This window comes from Mugil cephalus, chromosome 20, assembly GCF_022458985.1.
Source record: "Mugil cephalus isolate CIBA_MC_2020 chromosome 20, CIBA_Mcephalus_1.1, whole genome shotgun sequence".
Classification (NCBI taxonomy): domain Eukaryota; kingdom Metazoa; phylum Chordata; class Actinopteri; order Mugiliformes; family Mugilidae; genus Mugil; species Mugil cephalus.
The window spans coordinates 20,660,099-20,678,700 of NC_061789.1; the positions used below are offsets into that span (position 1 = coordinate 20,660,099).

Genomic DNA, 18,602 nt, shown 5'->3' on the forward strand with positions numbered 1-18,602 from the left:
GGAAACACGTCACATTTGCAACGTTTATTTGGGTCCCGCTATGCTTGTACCGCTAGCTCAAATTAGCGTCATTGGCCAGGCACTCCGCACATTGATGTTTTTATTTTTGTAGTGGCCTATGCTTTTGCTTCTTGGTATAGTAGTATAGTTTGTTTAGCTGGTAAAGAATTCTATTTCAGCCCATACCAACAATGGCGAGCCGCCTTTCTTTTCACTCCCAGCTCTCGACCGTCATGGAGACGTTGGCCAGGTCTGCCCTGAGTCAGGTCTGCAAACTGGTGGATGAGGACTCAGCTGAGCTGCGACAGGAGCTGTCTCGGCTTCTGTTTGCCAACTCGGCTCTCTCCGAGAAAGTAAATAGCCTGGAGAGCGAGTTGGCGGCCGTGAAAGGCGAAGCCCCCAAGTTGTGTAAAAGTTATCGCAGCGTAGGTCTACAAACTGACAGAGACGAGGACGCTCATGGTACTGGTAACAGCAGCACAGATACAACGAAGACAAAAGTGCTGTATTTACTGTGTTGTTCCTGTTTGTGTTACTTGTATTTTCATAGTGTCTCAGTCTCTCACCATAGAGGGCATCTTTGGGAAGGATTGGTGCATGGACCTGTGGAAGGACAGAGACCCATACAGTCTGCAGAGATTCACTGACTCACCACGCTCACCTGCTAAGGTGAAATGGGTTGAGCATTATGCATGAAATGTTTGATGTTTTAATGGCTATGAGCAATAAACAAATAAAAACATAATGGACATCAGATCACTGTGTTGCAATAGAGCACGCCAACTAGGAACCCATCAGGTGCAAACAAACAGACATTATTTAAGAAGCTGTAATCAGAGAAGCTTAGTTTAGCAATATTTTTTTCAGTCTTCAGTTTCACTCAAAGTCATTTATCAAGGTCTTTGGTGATTAATTTACCACAAGTGATCTCACCTCTAGTCACAGCTGTTAATGCTGTTCTGTCACACAGCCTTACAGTGTAGCATTTTGATTTTTTCTCTTTTGTAGTCTGTAGCGACACTTTCTGACCACATCACTGTGACTGAGATCAAAGAGGAGGGTTATGTGGAGGATGCTGCCAGTATATGTCAGCAGGAAACACTAAGTACAGAAGGTATGGGAAGGAAGGAGAACTGTAATGAGAAAATACGCACTGGAGATTCTGTAGCTTTGTATGCCTTATGCGTGGCTTTTTACTTTTCTGCAACAGAACATGAAGATTGCACATCAGAGGAACCAGAGCGCCTGTCAGCTGGTTTCTCGGCCGATGGCAGCCCTTGCACCCTGTCATTTGACCAGGATGGAGAACAGGCTATGTCTGCAGGTGGTACTGAAGAACCATCTGTGCAAGTGGTGTCCGTCAGTGATATGAGAGAGGCCTTCAGCACTCACATCATTCCAATCGAAGAGGATGATGATGACGAGGATGTACAGTTTGTTGAGGAACGTCAGCAGGAGCCAACAGTAAACGCAGCAGTTGGGCCGAGCCAGGACAAACATCAGACATTACTTGTAGACAACACTGAAACCTGCTCTGCCGTGGATAAAGATTCACACAAGGACTTTAATGTGCGTAATGTAGAAACTAACAGAAATAAGGACAAATTTACTTGCCAAATATGTAGCAGGTCATTCTTTCACAAGGGGACTCTCACACACCACATGAAGTCACACAAGTCAAACTTCTGCAACATTTGTAAGCAGCACTTCCCTCACAGGAACAAGTTAAACTCACACCGCTGCATGCCTCCAGTTCCCTCTCACAGAGTCAGCAAATCATGTGAACTGTGTGGGAAGATGTTTGCCAACCCATCGGCTCTGAGGATTCACTATGTTGTCCACACAGGAGAGAAACCCTACACGTGCAGCTTGTGTGGGAAAGGGTTTACCCAGAAAGGCAATCTGAAATGTCATTTACGCATCCACACTGGTGAGAGACCATTCCGCTGTGTCAAATGTGGGAAGACCTTTACGCAAAAGGTGAACCTCAACCATCATTTAATGGCACATATAAACAGTCAGGCTGTGGGTCAAAAGCCTTTAGCAAAGATGTATTAAAAACTTAATGGTTGAAACCAGCAACAGGTGCAAAATCAGTTGCTTTCTTTATTAGAATACGTCCTGTACTAGTTGTCACTTTTGTTTAAGGGTAGTTACTACCTTGTTTGTAATGACTGACAGTTTATGGTTTAATGCCAAAAAAAGTCAGGTGTGGAACAAAAATGTTTTTGCTGTGTTTTTATTTTAGTATTTCAGTGCTCTTATTCTGTCTTTACAATAAACCACACATGTTCACCTTGTAATGAAAATTTTATTTGAAATAACTCCTTTTTGCTTGAACAGAACAAAGAACATCTGACATCTGGCTCTTTGAAGGGCATGCAGATCTGTGAAGAAACGGGAAGAAGCAGGATTTCTTTCTTGGACAGAGATGATTCACTCAGCTAGGTCAGGCTGGTCTGTTCAGGGGATTTATTACAGGCAAAATTTGTGCTTTGTACACATAATCTCCACTTAGGCATTAAAATTGTTTAAATAACATATAATTAAGAAAAAAAAATTGTTGGCAACACGTGTTTATTTAACACCATTAAAACTAGAACCATTCCTGAAAATCAGTTCAGTATAAATACACAAACACTACAAAACTATTGTTTTTAAGGGACAGGGCTCCACATTCTGCCCAGTTTAATGCAAAGAAATGAGGCATGGCAAATGGGACCCTTAAAGCAGTGGTTATTGTGGCGTTGTTCCTCTACTTGGTTGCAGTTTTGAAGAGGTAGTTTTGAAAGTTAATGCTACATGTGTAGAGGCCCTGCCCAAAATAATTATTTTGGCATTCTTTAGGACAGTTTTGCCCTTGAATATGAGGTATGTATTTTACACATGCATGTGTGAAAAGGAGGTGTTTTGACGTTTTTATCATTGTCTCATCTGATCTATGACAATGTCTATATACAGTACATATATATATATACACACACACACACACACTACATATGTATACATATATATATATATATGTATATACATAGTACAGACACATATATGTACATACATACATACACATACATATGTACTATTAACCAGATGGGCAATAGAATTTATTAATATAGAATCAATATTTTCTATGTTTGAGGTTCATATAGGCATACTGGTACATGTTGAGCGGTTTTGAGCAGCACTGAGATTGACCTGTCCATTATAACACTGGTGGTGATTTAAACCATACTTGTATGCATAACATTTCCCACAATCCACACAGCTGTAAGGTTTTTCACCAGTGTGCGTCCGAAGGTGTATGTTCAGAGAGCTTTTCTGAGAAAAACTTTTGCCGCAGTCTGGACAGCTGTATGGCTTTTCACCCGAGTGCACGCGCTGATGCAGTTTCAGGTACGTTTTCTGAGCAAACCTCTTCCCGCATACTGAGCAGCTGAACGGTTTCTCACCGGAGTGTCGCCTAATGTGGTCTTTTAAACTGCTCAAGTAGCTGAATGTTTTCCCGCAGAACAAACACTCAAACTGTTTAGTTTGCTTCACAAGTTTTGGCTGACCAACTTCTTTGGTTGCATTCGTGGGGATACTGTTCGTATAGTCCGAGTATTCTGCAATGGCTGGGAGAGGATTTGTGTTGTCAATAAGAGTGTTCATTGCTGCATCGTCAATAAACTTGTCCATAATTGTTGGCTGTGTGCGGTGTTGTATTTGACTGTCGGACAACATGGGAAAGTTGTTTAATTCCCCTGAGTGAAGCTGCAGTTCATCAACAGATCTATGAAGCATGCTGTCCTCCTCCTCAAATATCCCAACAACTGCCAAATAAAAATAAAAGCAGTTAAATAATAGGCCCCATCGGGATCACAATCATTTGATGATCTTTGTTAAAACCACACATACTTTTTTTGTCATTGTTGAGCCCCGTCTGTTGTCCAATGGGATCATCGTATGTCTCTTCCTTGACAAAGATGAGATCAGGTTCCCTCTCCATCATGTCAAATCCCTACCGACAAGACACAACAGTCACACGATCTGTTCAGTGTGAGACTGAACTGGGAAAAAAAACGGATGGACTGACCTGTGCTCCCATGCTTGTCATCACAGCCGTCTCCACTGGCTCTCTTCTCTGAGTGGGCAGCTTCTCTTCTCTCCACAGGTCCATGCACCAGTCCTTTCCAAAAACTCCCTCAATGGCTGGAGCAAGTTGGTGGTGCCCTGGAAGAAAAAGAAACTGGGACATATATTGTTGCCACCAATATATAGACAGCAAGCTTACAAAAGAGGGATGGAGACAACCCAGCTGAGGTGGGTGTAATAGTGACGGTGTGCTAAGTAAAAGGCGTCTTATGCGGTAGCAGCCTAGAGTTGTGCGTCCGGGCTGCTGACCTGCAGGGTGCCGGCGGCTGACACTGTTGTTGTCGTGTGTCGGGTAGGACTGCGCTTCCCTCGCCGCTCTCAGCTGGACCTCCAGTGAGTAACACCTCTTCTTCAGTGCCTCATTCTCCGTCTTGTGCAGAGATATCTCGGTGTGAAGGACAGAGGAGCATTCATCGGCCAGATTTCCTATTTCAACCAAAGCCGCCTTTGTTAGCTTCTCCAGAATCACGGCCAGCTGCGTCCGAAAACTTCGGCTTGCGTTGTCGCACATCGTCGTCGCCAGGGGAAACTCGGCGTTTCGAAATTTTGGCAATACTCCCAACCTAGCGACGTTGCCCTGTGTAATCAAATTTATGATGTTGCTGTGCCGCGAGGGATTGTGGGAAACATGTATGCTTGCTCGCCGCCGTTTACAAGGAGCCCGTGAACGCAGCACCATTGACACAAGCTGAAACACGGCTGTTGATCCGGAGAGCGATTTAAAACGTTTCCTGCTTGTTAATGTAAATCACAAAGACCTTTATCCCGACTTTTTATTATTTTTGATATGTAACAGTGAATGCATTCATTTAGCTGTTATTATTATTGTAACAATACAATCTTTTTTTAATCACGTTATTTAGTTGCCCATCCTAAAATTACCCTTGTAAATTTAGGTAGAGCTGGGAACACATCATTTTGTCAGTTCAGACTGGAGACGAGAGTCTGATGTATTTATAAGAGTACTCTTCCGCGCCCTCTAGCGGCTATTGCATATTACTGCGAAACTACTTTGTTACCATATCATAACATTATCCAAATTAAGAATTTAAAAATTTTGTGTTTGTGTGTGTGTGTATATATATATATATTCGTTATCCCATTATCCGCCATGTTTAAAGTTTATTATGGCTTGGTTTAATAATAACAAAAAGCATATAGGGTATTTGTAACAATGAATAAACTGTTAAACTAATATATTTAACTTAAGCCAGTCAAGTAAAACCAATTCAAAAACAGATTTCAAGCATGATATAGTTCTGTAAATATATATCTATATATCTATATAGTTCAAAGCTGTGCATAGTCATATTAACTTTTGTCTGACATTTACTCCTGTTTCCTTCTTGTTTCTAATTTTAAAGATTGTGATTGTGTTCATCCATTTTCTAAAACTTTATAGTATTAAGAACAATAGAACCATCTATAAAAGGAGTATTTGATTTATTTGAAGCTTTGTCTTCACAGTATATTTAGTTTAAGTGTCATTTGTAAGGTGAACAGTTGGATGAAAGCAGCGAGGAACACATGCTGGCACACATTTGATTTTTCCAAAGCGATTTTTTTTTATTATTTTTCCATAAATTATCTAAAAGAGCTGAAGATGTTACATCTGGTTGTTGTTTCTGTTTTAAGTTGTACCATTTACGTATGTCCCACTAAATGTTGGTGGACTAGATTCACTACCATATATGTTCAAACTGGCATCTAAATGTACTGCAAGGTGTTTTTTCAGATTACAGTTCTTTGTAAACCCTTTCCCACATTTGATACAAACAAATGGTTTTTCTCCAGTGTGTGTACGCTGATGCATATCAAGGGTGCATTTCTGAATAAAGCCTTTGCCACAAATGGGACAGCGATATGGCTTCTCCCCAGTGTGCGTGCGCTGGTGTGTATACAGGTGCCCTTTTTGTGCATATCGCTTTCCACACAGCGTGCATCTGAACGGCTTCTCTCCCGTGTGACTTCTCTGGTGTATTTCAAGCTGACTAAAGCATCGGAAGCTCTTGCCACACTGCAAGCAGCCGAACCGCTTAGCAGCAGAGTTCCTCAAGTTGTGAAGCTTCATATTCCTGAGTACGCTTAAGCTTTGCGAGGCAACATTTTGAGCCAAACTCTTTGCAACCTCCAGGTTTGTGTGTGCAGGTGCAGGCTGCGGAATCCAGCGTGTTTCCCTTCTCCCAGGTTCAGCGAGAGAGGACTGAGAGCGCAGAGTCAAAAAGCTGTCAGTGAACAGAGGCTGCTGGTGTTCTGCCATTGGTTTAGGATGTTGCATCACATCGGAATTCTTCCGGGTTTCTGTGACCACTTCCCTCCCTGTTGGCAGATAAACATGAAATTCAGGTAACTGATTCCAATGACCCTGATGAATGCTGTTCACAAACTGGTCTCACAATAAATTCTCTAGTTTCTGGGGTTTTGCTTATTAAAGAAGACAAATAATGATGAACGCTGTGATACCTAAACAGGAGAAGTTTACAAAAAACATATTTGTAGGTATATTTTATTTACCATTGAGCAACATAACTTAATAACCAAATGTAATACTCAGTGTTTTCACTTGTTCTACCTTGTTCGGTGTTTCCGTTGTCCACCTCTGATGGCTCTTCCTTCACCACTATCAGGTCAGGCTGCTCTTTCTGTGGGTTTACAAGCTAATCAGAAAAATGTATATGAATCATACTTGTTACAAATGAAGATACAGTGGTATAATAACATTGTATGATCAGTGCAGACTTACTGCAACTGAGGTATGCTCTTCCGCTTGATGCACACAGCTCATGTCTGAGCTTTCCCAAGGGCTTTCACTAGGATGCAATACACAACAATTAAGTACAGGTGGCTGGGGGAAGACAACAAAGGCTGTGATGGATGTGGATTTATGACGTCTGCCCAACACAGGGTTAAACCCGAAGATCAACAAGCTCACCTTTTTATGGCAGGTCTTGTCCTGTCAGTCCCCAGTATTCCGTTTTCTGAGGAGTCCCTCGTTGCTGAACATGCTGCAGCTGCTGCTGCATCCTGCCTGCCCGCCTGCGCAATACAAAGCAATTTCTCCATCAACTGCAATTTCTCTGTGAGCGAGGCAATTTCGTTCCGTCCTCGAGATATCTCTATTTTCAGCATCTTCGACTCGATCTCGACCAGTTTGCCTATTTCTATTACAGCTGTTTTGGATAACGCGTCCATGATGGAGACCAGCTGTGCCTGGAAAGAGAAGACTGTCGACATGTTTGTTGTTGCCGTTTCAGAGACACGCAGAATTCACGAGTTGCCGCAGCCAAAACGTCTAAATGGTCACTGTAAAACGCTCTTACAATGTATTATTCGCAATGAGCTAAGTGTGCATGTCTACAACATACGCGTGTCTCTCCAAAACTCAAGTGGGTGCAAATGAACACAGCATCTCCCCCTGCTGGATGGGAGGAAGCATCGCAATCACAAACAAAACTTCAGAGCTAATACCGACTTATTCCTGCGTTGGCATCAGCAGAAATCAAATTGTTATACGAAAGTCCCAAATACGTGTTTATTGTTCACATTTAACTTGTTAGTCAAGAAACTGTTGACCTTTTATGTAGCTGGCGATTCTCCGCAGAAGACCACATTGACCAGAATGCACTGCTGTCTCGGAACAACTGTGATTGGCTGAGGGAAACTCCTTTCAGGAAGTAGTGCGTCGAATTACATTTGCCGACCGAAAATCCTCATGACAATCTGCTGTTGAGACTCCCACTTGTAAGTACGATGACTTCGTTGTTGGGATAATTGTAGTGTGGACACCTGCGTGTCTTCTTGGTTAGTGATGTCAAGAAATAAGCTGCGCTTCTTCCTTATACTTCCGATAGTTCCTAATGCAATACTCTGTTGTGGCTCGTAGCTTAGTCTCCGGTCCTCTCATTCGAACAGTTTTAGTCTAATTGCATGCCATTTAGTCAAGCAAGTTTAAAGACTGCATTTAACATATCAGTACAAGAAGTCTGCGTAATTTATTAGAAAACTAAATGTATTTGCACACACATCGCAATGACTTGCAAACCTGTTTGGCAATGAACTTCCTTGTATTGCTTCATGTCTTTTGCTCCTCTGTCTCGTCATGTGTCCTCACACAGTGCACTCATGGCTGGAAAAAGAGTAGTGGTCTTCCCCTCTTCAGCAGAGCTTGGTCCAGCTCTGGCCCAGCTGGTGACATCAAGGGCTGAGAAGGCCATCGGCTCTCGTGGCAGGTTCACCCTGGGCCTGTCTGGAGGAAGCCTGGTGTCCATGCTCAGCAAAGAGCTGCTGGCCCTGCCACAGCTGGACTGCAGCAAGTGGGTGGCTGGTTTCTGTGATGAGCGGCTGGTGTCCTTTGATGATCCAGAGAGCACCTATGGGCTGTACAAGGTATCTGTACAATCACACATTTGTTTGAATGCATCATGCTCAATTAATTTATATTATTCTAATACACTTGGTAATAAAGAGGGGCAGTGGAGCTCATCCGCTCCCACGGTGAACATCGTTCATACCATTCTCAATCTAACTGTACAAGAACTCACATTTTTCGGTTATACTATTTTCTTTCATTTATTTATTATTTTTTATTTGTAAATGCACTTTATTTATATAGCACTATACAACGACCCCCAGGTGAACCCAAGTGCTTTACAAGGAGTCATACCACAATTAAAACTACAGTAAAAAATAAAAGTGATAAAACCAATCCAAAAACAACAACAGAGTAAAATAAAATAAGATCAAAATAAATGAAAAAAAAGGGTCATCACACTAAAGTTGACTAAAATACATTCTAAATAGTTAAGTTTTAAGATTAGGTTTAATTGTTAAAGTAAGTATTTTTTTATTTAATTTGTATTATTATTTTATTTATTTTTTATTTATACTAGTAGTTTTTGAGTTTTTTTTTAATGTGCAACAGAACTACTCTGACCAAGCAATTTCCCTTGTGTGTCAGTAAAGTCTGTCTAAGTCTGTCTGCATTTCTTCTTTCCAGAGTCACTTATTTTCCAAGGTCAACATCCCTGAGGGAAGCATCTTGGCCATCGACTCCTCTCTGCTAGTGAATGACTGTGCGGAGGATTACACCCGCAAACTAAAAGAGGTGTAGGATCAGTCTCAGGCTTTCAAATAGTTTTACATGCAGACTTTTTTTCACAGTGTTGTTTTGCTACTTTGAAACACTCAGGCGTTCCCCGACGACAGCGTGCCCGTGTTTGACCTGCTGCTGTTAGGTATGGGGCCCGATGGACACACCTGTTCCCTGTTCCCAGGTCACCCGCTTCTTGAGGTGAGCGCTCCATTTTAGTGGATTTATTTGCTGAGCTATAAACTCCTGTAATTTCTGTTGAATTCTCATGAAAAACAGTGTAAACGGGATTGTAGCTTTGTTCTGAGCAGATGTTTTGCATTTTGCTCTTCACCATGTTACAGATTATTTCGCTCATTCCTGTATGTTGAGCCATGTTCAACAATGTTAAATTGCAGGGACTGAGGCTCTCTGCATGTGTTTCTGTGTATATACCATACTAGTATATACTGTAGTATATACTTGCTTATAGGAATGAGGACTAGTTTCTCCATCTGAAACACTATTTATGGAGGCATATCTTGGTTCAGTCTTGATGTTGTTTCCTGATTCGTCTTTAAGTACATGTTTTTCATGAACTTTGAAGTAACTCCCTTGACTATGTATGGATGATTGATGGGCTTTGACTTGGGCACAACTTGGATTTTGTGGTTTTCTTTCCTGTCATCACTGGTAACTTGCATGTGAGATAATCTACCTCATGTTAAGTCATATAATTGGAAGGTAAAATAAAGTCTTTAGTTATGGTTCTCACGTTGCACTGTTCAGTGATATGATAAATGATTTGGTGCCTGTGTACTCCATATTTAGGAGACCACAAAGATCGTGGCCCCGATCAGTGACTCTCCCAAACCACCGCCACAGCGTGTAACCATGACCTTTCCAGTGGTGAACTCTGCGCGCTGTGTGGCTTTTGTATCGACAGGAGGAAGCAAAGCACCAGTTTTGAAGGTAACATTTAGAGACTTTTATTGGTCATGCGCAATTCATTACTCTTCAAAACCTGTTATTTCCACAACACAGTAAATCATCTTAAACTAGATCCACACCCCACGAACCAATTAAATAGACACTAAGATTAAAGTGATGAGATGGGCTCTATAAGAACCCTGGTGGGGCAAAGAAATAGACAAATGTGAAGGAAATTTAAATAGAGATAAGAATAATGAAATAAGCACCACTGATTAACAATGATATTTAACAATGTTTAATTGTAACATGGTGAATTTTTTGCAGGATGTGCTGGAGGGAGGAGAGGGTCCCGTGCTTCCAGCGGCCCGTGTTGTCCCAACCAGCGGCGAGCTGTTCTGGCTTGTTGATGACCCTGCAGCTGCTTCCTTAACTATCCAGGTGGAGAGGCTCAGCTCAGGGGCCAAACTGTAGAGCTTTGGCCTAGCAAAGACAGGAAGTCACCACTGTGTGAAAACCTGGATTCAAGGGACCTGAAAATAGTGAATGACATTCCCACGAAGGAGAGAGGGTTATGATACACAAATGAACAAATTAATTTAAAACCTTTGTAATGTTGCACTGTTTGGCTCTCTAACGCCTCAGGGTGTGTTTTTTTTTCAAAGGTACCTTAATTCAGGTTGGTCTTGGCCTCTGCTCAAAATGTGTGTTGCTAGAGTTTGACACTAGAAGTTAGTGATTCAACTCAACTGTGATGTGGAAACATTCACTTCTTCCTTTAACATACACTAAAAATAAAGTTTTAAGTGAAGTCGCACCAAGGAATTAACTTTGTATAAAAGAAAAAAATATATACATCAATGCAGAATATTTTGTCTGTTCACAATAGTCTTTTACCTGACCAGGTTACAATCCCGATTTACGGTGCTGAATAGTGGCAGGCTATAGGCTCACGTGCTAAAATAAAATCTGTAATAAAACCTTTCATTTGACTTCATTAAAGTTCCTTATCAAAGCACCTACTTAAATTTTTTTGTTTGTTTGTTTGTTTGTTTTTTTGCCGAGATTTAAAAAGAAAGAAATAAACTGAACTGGGCACTTTCCTTTGTGTTTTCTGTGCAGTGGAGCCTGTAGTAGCCCATCCCCTTTAAGATGCAGGCACGTCCCTTTAAAGCCTCGCACTGCTGCTGTCACATCAGGACAGGAGCTGCAGCACAAACTCTTGACTGTCTGCGATGACCGCGGAAAGTAAAGAGGCGACTTTTCTGTAGCTCAGGAGCGGGAGCCACGTCCACCTGTGTCTTATTTTCTGTTCCATCATCTCTCGGCGCCATGCTCGGGCTCTCCGGCCTCCTCCCCGCCGCTCTGCTCCTCTTGCTCCTGTCCTGCTGCGCTCCAGCTCGGGCTTATTTCGCGGAGGAGCGCTGGAGCCCCGAGTCTCCGCTCCTCGCTCCAAGGCTCCTTCTCGCCCTCATCTGCAGAAACTCCGAGCACTCGTTGCCCTACTTTCTGGGCACTATCGAGCGCCTCAACTATCCCAAGGACCGCATGGCTCTCTGGTGAGTTGTTATCAGAAAATGTAACAGTCAAAAAAGCTCATTAGTAAAGTTAACCAATTCACAGGCGTGATCTAAATCTTTTATTTTTTTTGGCCGAAAGATTCTTCTTAGAAAAAAACTATGCGTAAAACTCCATTACCGATAGTTCAGTGAATTTGGGGGAAGAGTAGAAGGGGAGTGGACATGCGCATTGGCGACGGGGTAACAAAAATGGCTTTTGGGAAGAAAGCCAAGTTGTGTTATGCGGGGTGCGTTCCAGCTTCAAAAGTACCCTCAGATATCGACAACCAGACATCGAAGTCCTGAAGGGGATTTATGACAACATTAAGACGAAACAGTTTATTTTAGACAGAGGTGCACACATCTGGACACTGCTCATCCCACTGGCCCTGCGTTACATTGATCTGTCTACGTGGAGGGGAGGGGACGAGAGTGATTTGGCCACGAGGGGAGCTGTGTGATTTTTAAAAACTAATCTAACAAACCTGGGTGAATGTTGAGATTTTGTGGTTGCCCCACTCTGCATGTGCAGCCCCGCAACGAACAGCTCTACATGGCGATCACTGCCAGGTCATCTTCCACTGGGAGCAATCGATTCCTCTACTTGATCTTTATGTGCACACACACACACACACACACACACACACACACACACACACACACAACCACACTTTTTGCAAAGACTAATTCATGTTCATCATGGAATGCTGAGAGAGAAATGTTCCTGTGTATTAAAGTCAGATCTCATTTTCATCATATTCTAGTGTTATACATGGGTACCCATGCATACACATAATGTGTAATCCCCCAAGTCTAAACTAGCAAAATATGTCGGTGTATATGAAGGAGGCACTAGGGTGGGGTTGCAGAGCATTTTTGATTCGCCAAAACACCTTCACAGATTTTAGAAGGGTTAGTCAAAATATTGCCATCTGGGGGTCTCTCTTCCCTCTCTTTTTTTTTTCACAGGATCCCAAATTGCCTGGGTTTTCCTGTCCTTACGATGCGCAGTCGGCTCAACAGAATTGTAGCTCACTAAACTTTCAATGTTGGCCAATTTCCAGGCGCACTTACAACCTGTGATTGACTACAAATTAGATGTTCTAACCTCTAGTAGTCTAGTAGTGTCACACACTGAGAATGTCTCTCACACTTTGAAGGAAAGCGAAGCAAGGCATTTCACACATATTTAACTACTCATGATACGACAGCCCACCCACTCTTCAGCTATGAATGGTTTGCATGACTGCCTGGAGGGCTCAGAGCAGTCTTCTCCCCACTCGCCAGTCTGGTGAACAAGTTGCTCTTTATTGAGGAGCTTGATACGGGTGAATCTGCTAGATTGATTGGGAGGTTTTAAAGCTCTTCTGTGTGTATGTCTGTGGTAAGGTTAGTTTAGTTTCAACATGCTCTGCAAGCTCATTAAGTTATGTCTGGAAAATGCAAACAGCCGTGTGATGTTGTAAACAGTGTATTTTGTGTGCGCTTCGCTGCCGGCTTTTGGCAGCTGTTTGCGGAGAAGCCAAAGTCTCGCAAACAGAACTGGCTAAGCAGTCATTAAGAGCTGCGTGTCTGAAATTAGACTTTCCTTTCTGTACTGCTGCAGCAACACTCGAGCAGATGACACGCCAGAAGTGTTCCAGAGTTCACAACTAGGCCCCCTGCTAAACATTTGTCTCGTCCGGACACGATCAGGGAAAATCAGGGCAATTCAAAGTTTGAAGAACTGAGGGATGGACAGGAGGAATGAGGGAAGAAACGCTTCAGCGAGGAGCTGCGGTGTTCTCACAGATCAGTGTGAAATCTTTGAAGATGGTCAATCACAGCTGTCGTCCATACGAGTAGTAGAAAAAAAAATGTCTAGCTGTAAAGGCAGATAAGCGTTGATGGCTGAGGAAATGACGTGTGTTCTGTGGTAGGGTGATTTCTTGACAGGGGGACTCTGGTAGACAGAGTGACGTTCTCCTGCATGTCATTATTCTCCAGAAATACATCGGACATGCAGGCTGTTCACTCAGCCGTCAATCATTTCCTTGTCCTCTTGTTTGTTGCAGACGTTGCAGAAGTTTCACTTCTGTATTGTTCTTCCTTTAACACTGTTGTTATAATTGTTACATTTCCTTATATATACATATATATATATATATATACATATATAAATATACATATATATATATCGTGCCTAGAGATTTTCACCTGAAATGATATCAACTAGAGGTACAATACCTAGTATCAGTAACACTTACGTCAGCCCTGACAGGTGAGACAATGAGTTTACAGAAAGTGAACATAAGACTCTTGTTATTTGAGCCCTGTTTTTTTTTCCTTTCAATTCTGGTCTCAACTTGTACTCACTCTGGCTCTAGTACAGTTTTCCCTCTTTTGCTCTTGGTTATTGACCATGTTCAATCACCCTGATGAATACAGTTCATTCTAATCATTTACTTTTGTTCTTTATTGACAGGGTAGCAACGGATCACAATGAGGACAACACCACAGCTATTCTGCGTGACTGGCTCGTAAAGGTTCAGAACCTTTACCATTATGTGGAGTGGAGGCCAAAAGAGGAGCCCAGGTGGGTTACTTCTTAGAGTTTTTGCATGAATTGTGTTAGTTGTGTTTTGTTGCTGAAGGTCTCACAGAGCAAATCACATTATTCTCTTTTACAGACGCTATACAGATGAGGATGGTCCGAAGCACTGGACGGACCTCCGTTATGAGCATGTAATGAAGCTTCGCCAAGTAGCACTGGAGTCCGCTCGCGAGATGTGGGCAGACTATTTCATGGTAGGTCAACTAAACTACTCTTTAGTTGCAAAAAAAAGCACACTTAAAGGTTTCATTTTAAGCTCCAGCACTTCAAACCATGCTATTTTTATCGTCCAGTGAAGGCAGCAAAAGGACATCCACAGATCCAGGTCTACAACGCCGTCACGGTTGTAATTTAAGAGGGACAGAGGGTGTTGAAAGTTGACCCAGTTTCACCTTTTCTCTGGTGGTTAGATTATGTTTTCTAGTTCATCCGCCTTCTTCCATCTACAGTGCAATATTGTGCATTGTGCACACGCTTGTGCTATTTGTATTTCCTAGCCCAGCCCACATTGTCTAGTTTTAGTGGGGTATAATTTGAAACGAAGTACATCCAGAATCCTCTTGTACTCTTAGTCTTATGTTAGTAGTGCAGTAAATAGGCTGTGGGTTTTTACCAGTCAGTATTTACCACTCGGCTTTAGTATTGCATTCACCCATTGTGACTAGGCCTGCTGCACACATCTTCATATGATTTGCTTTTCACAAACATATTTAACAGTTTGACTTCTCTCCCTGGTGAAGTTGGCAGATTGTGATAATCTCCTCACCAATCCCGATGTGCTCTGGAAACTCATGAAAGAGAATAAGACCATCATCGCTCCGATGCTGGAATCCCGTGCGGCCTATTCAAACTTCTGGTGTGGAATGACCTCCCAGGTACTGTTTCTAAATGTTGGTGTTCCTGCTTGTGCGAAATAACAAATGCTCTGAACTTGACTGTTAATCCACTCTCCTTCAGGGTTACTATAAGCGGACCCCTGCCTACATACCCATGAGGAAGCAGGTGCGCAAAGGCTGTTTTGCCGTCCCCATGGTCCACTCCACGTTCCTCATAGACCTCAGGAAAGAGGCATCCAGACAGTTGGCCTTTCACCCGCCACACCCAGAATACAGCTGGGCTTTTGATGACATCATTGTGTTTGCATTCTCTGCTCGGATGGCAGGTATTTTACAATTGAAATATGAGCTCATCGTTGTAAATTGTACACATTGGGCTTTAGCCTTTTTAAACGATATTGCGCCACTCCAGATAATCATCTTCCTCTTTCTACAGATGTGCAAATGTTTGTTTGTAACAAGGAGACCTACGGTTACTTCCCTGTGCCCCTGCGCTCCCACAATACTTTGCAAGATGAGGCTGACAGCTTCTTGCACTCCCTGCTGGAAGTCAATGGTGAGTAGCTGGCATTCAGACCGATTGCAATCATTTTGCAATAAAAAAAAAAATTCCCTTTTTTTTTCTACCGGCTTCGATTCTGCTTCATCTGTTAATAACTTTCAGCATGAGTTTATATCTCTCTCTATTTATATCACTTACACCATTTCTGCATCCATCTTCCCTCTGGCTATGTAGTGCGAAATTCCCCAGTGATGCCTTCCAAATACATACGTGTTCCTAGAAAACAACCTGACAAACTGGGCTTTGACGAGGTGAGTAAGGAGTGTTGTGAAGATGGAATCTGCAAAAATGGCCTTCTGTCCATTTCTGTGCTAAAAGCTGGCCCCTGCTCTAGAAAACTGCCGCTCCATTCACTGACTCTACTGTTGGCGTATGTGCAGGTGTTCATGATAAACCTTCAGAGGCGGACTGATCGCAAGGAGCGCATGCTTAGGGCACTGTACGAGCAGGGGATTACTTGTAAGGTCATTGCAGCTGTTGATGGAAAGTAAGTTCTCCCTGTCTCATAAATACTTTTAATGCTTTCACGGTGTAAACAAAGCTTTAATTTTGATTTCTGTGTCACATTTCTCTTATGTCTTGTATTTCAGAGCAATGAATATTAGTGAAATTCATTTAATGGGCATTCACATGCTCCCCGGATACAGTGATCCTTATCACGGAAGGCCGTTAACAAAAGGAGAGCTGGGATGCTTTCTTTCCCACTTTAACGTCTGGAAAGAGGTGAATCCCACAAACCAAACATTTAAACGTCCGTGCACCAGATAGATTGGTGACTTATCGACAAATCTGTGCCCTAGGTTGTGGAGCGACGCCTGGACACCTCCCTTGTGATTGAAGACGATCTGCGCTTTGAGGTCTTCTTCAAGCGACGCCTGATGAACTTGATGAGCGAGGTGAAGTCCGAAGGGCTGGACTGGGACCTCATGTGAGTTTGCGCATCCTTCACGATCTTCAGTTTCACCTCGAGTCTGCTAAGTTTGCACTTTCGTCTCACCTGTGCTCTCGGCTTTTGTCTTCTAGCTACATTGGTCGGAAGAGAATGCAAGTGGATCACCCAGAGAAAGCGGTGCCAAATATACACAACTTAGTGGAAGCAGACTATTCATATTGGACGCTAGGCTACATGATATCACTGCAGGGTGCAGAGAAGCTTCTGAAAGCAGAACCACTAAAGAGGATTCTGCCAGTGGACGAGTTTCTTCCCATCATGTACAATAAACACCCTGTGTAAGTGATTAACTCAACTTGACCTAGTACAAACACAGAACATATACTTCTGCTCTGGAGTTTAGCGTTTAGTTGTTTCCTGACCTTGCCTTCTCCTACTTACAGGTCCGATTATATGGAACAGTTTGAAAGCAGAGACCTGAAAGCATTTTCTGCAGAGCCTCTCTTAGTGTATCCAACACACTATACAGGTGACCCGGGCTACATCAGTGACACTGAGACCTCCACTGTGTGGGACAACGACAAGATCCGCACAGACTGGGACAGAGCGCGCTCGGGAAAAACTCGAGAGCAGGCGAAGATCAGCAGCGAGGCCCAGAACTCTGACGTGCTCCAGTCCCCGCTGGACAGCACAGCGCGGGACGAGCTATGAGAGGAACTTAGGAGCCTTAGGAAAATGTAAAGGCGCATAGGTCAAACCACCGTAGTTTTTTAATCATTCGTGATCACTTTGATTTTACATCAGAATTCATGGAAAGATTTAATTTATCAGAATTGACGAGTTGAAAAGGGATCGTGCGTGTCTTACATTTTCTGTCATATTGTCAGTTATCAGGTTTTTACATTATAAAGGCACTAGACTTGCCATTTGGAATGGCATTTGCAGTACCCAACTTCTGTCTGTCATACAGAAAGGAACATATGTGGTAGTAATGAATGAATTTGGACTGGGTAAAAAATTATAAAAGTTTTTTCTCATTAACCCTTACATTGCTGTGTTTCGAATAATCATCAGTCAGTACGTTTATCACAGGTACAGCACACACAAGTAAATGCTATTCACTCAGAAAAAAACAGTGCTATCACTGAAGCAGAAACACGATGCTATCAGTAAAGTTACTTCACTTTTTGACGCTTTTTGTCTGTCTCCAGACTAATGCCTCAAACAGACGTGATTAACTCTGTGACCTGACCTGTTTCCCCAGAAGAAAACAGAAATCCTCGCCCCATGCAAACATACATCAGCCACATCTTAATCCCACTCTGATAGTTGAGTCTGAATTTGAGCATTTTGGATGAGGCTGACTTTTTAAAGCTTGGTTGGTGGTCCTTTTCCAGCTTATTTATTATGTCATGGAATCTCTGCCTCATGACTAGAGCTCTGAAGAGGCTTTCTGTTGCTTATGCTTTCAATTGATCGGATTCTGTACGAGCCATTCACCCTCTGAGTGTGCACAAAAATGGAAGTGGTTCTTAGTGGCAACAAAATTAAATAAAATGTTTTATATTTAAAAGTTTAAATGTGTGATTACTCTCGTAGTATTTGCAGTGTATTCTTGATATAACTGGTATAACCAACTTTCTTTGTTACTGCTGACTATGCTGAGCAATTGTAATAGCCATGAACAAGTAAGTTGTGGCACCTCATTTGATTGGACTGCAGACCGTGTGTCCCATGCAGCTGTGAACCATTGATTGAATTCGTAGTTCTATGTAACTGAGCGTGTTCTTAGTTGTCTTAGTGACATCGAACTGAAACTCAACATACCCTCAATTTTCACACCATTCACTCAGCCACAAGTGTAGAACTAATTTTATTTTCTCATTTGTTCATTCACTAACGACCTTGCTTTTTACCAAACTTTAAAATCTTTAAAATGTATAGAATAAGCATTACGCATTACATCAAAGTCGTCTATCTTATCAGTTCCAAAAGCTTTTTTACTAAGAGCGCAAAAAAAAACTTGAC

The 18,602-nt window shown here is 42.4% G+C and overlaps 4 protein-coding genes across 5 annotated transcripts; 3 read left to right on the forward strand and 1 right to left on the reverse strand.

Moving 5' to 3' along the window:
- The first annotated feature begins 30 nt into the window (after positions 1-30).
- LOC124997435 (zinc finger and BTB domain-containing protein 49) lies at positions 31-2,295 on the forward strand. Its single transcript, XM_047571120.1, has 4 exons — positions 31-462; positions 551-669; positions 1,009-1,114; positions 1,211-2,295. Exons 1-4 carry the CDS (start codon positions 192-194, stop codon positions 2,056-2,058), a joined length of 1,344 nt encoding a protein of 447 aa, XP_047427076.1. The 5' UTR covers positions 31-191; the 3' UTR covers positions 2,059-2,295.
- LOC124997894 lies at positions 2,292-7,576 on the reverse strand. Its single transcript, XM_047571929.1, has 8 exons — positions 7,067-7,576; positions 6,878-6,944; positions 6,707-6,791; positions 5,776-6,453; positions 5,468-5,486; positions 4,076-4,865; positions 3,898-4,000; positions 2,292-3,812 (listed from the first exon to the last, which is right to left on the reverse strand). The coding sequence occupies exons 1-8, from the start codon at positions 7,366-7,368 to the stop codon at positions 3,142-3,144; spliced, it is 2,715 nt and encodes a 904-aa protein (XP_047427885.1). The 5' UTR covers positions 7,369-7,576; the 3' UTR covers positions 2,292-3,141.
- Positions 7,577-7,729: 153 nt separating this feature from the next.
- Positions 7,730-11,160, forward strand: pgls (6-phosphogluconolactonase). 2 transcript variants are annotated; one of them, XM_047571125.1, is made up of 6 exons: positions 7,730-7,875; positions 8,250-8,520; positions 9,131-9,238; positions 9,323-9,424; positions 10,034-10,174; positions 10,460-11,160. In XM_047571125.1, the coding sequence occupies exons 2-6, from the start codon at positions 8,257-8,259 to the stop codon at positions 10,604-10,606; spliced, it is 762 nt and encodes a 253-aa protein (XP_047427081.1). In that variant the 5' UTR covers positions 7,730-7,875; positions 8,250-8,256; the 3' UTR covers positions 10,607-11,160. The 2 variants fall into 2 exon arrangements, with proteins under 2 accessions (XP_047427081.1, XP_047427082.1); XM_047571126.1 differs by lacking the exon at positions 7,730-7,875 and adding an exon at positions 7,892-7,935.
- A 132-nt stretch (positions 11,161-11,292) lies between these two features.
- Positions 11,293-18,150, forward strand: colgalt1a (collagen beta(1-O)galactosyltransferase 1a). Its single transcript, XM_047571118.1, has 12 exons — positions 11,293-11,691; positions 14,156-14,266; positions 14,361-14,478; positions 15,025-15,159; positions 15,242-15,446; positions 15,557-15,676; positions 15,857-15,933; positions 16,063-16,169; positions 16,273-16,405; positions 16,483-16,610; positions 16,706-16,912; positions 17,018-18,150. Exons 1-12 carry the CDS (start codon positions 11,465-11,467, stop codon positions 17,283-17,285), a joined length of 1,836 nt encoding a protein of 611 aa, XP_047427074.1. The 5' UTR covers positions 11,293-11,464; the 3' UTR covers positions 17,286-18,150.
- Positions 18,151-18,602: the final 452 nt, after the last annotated feature.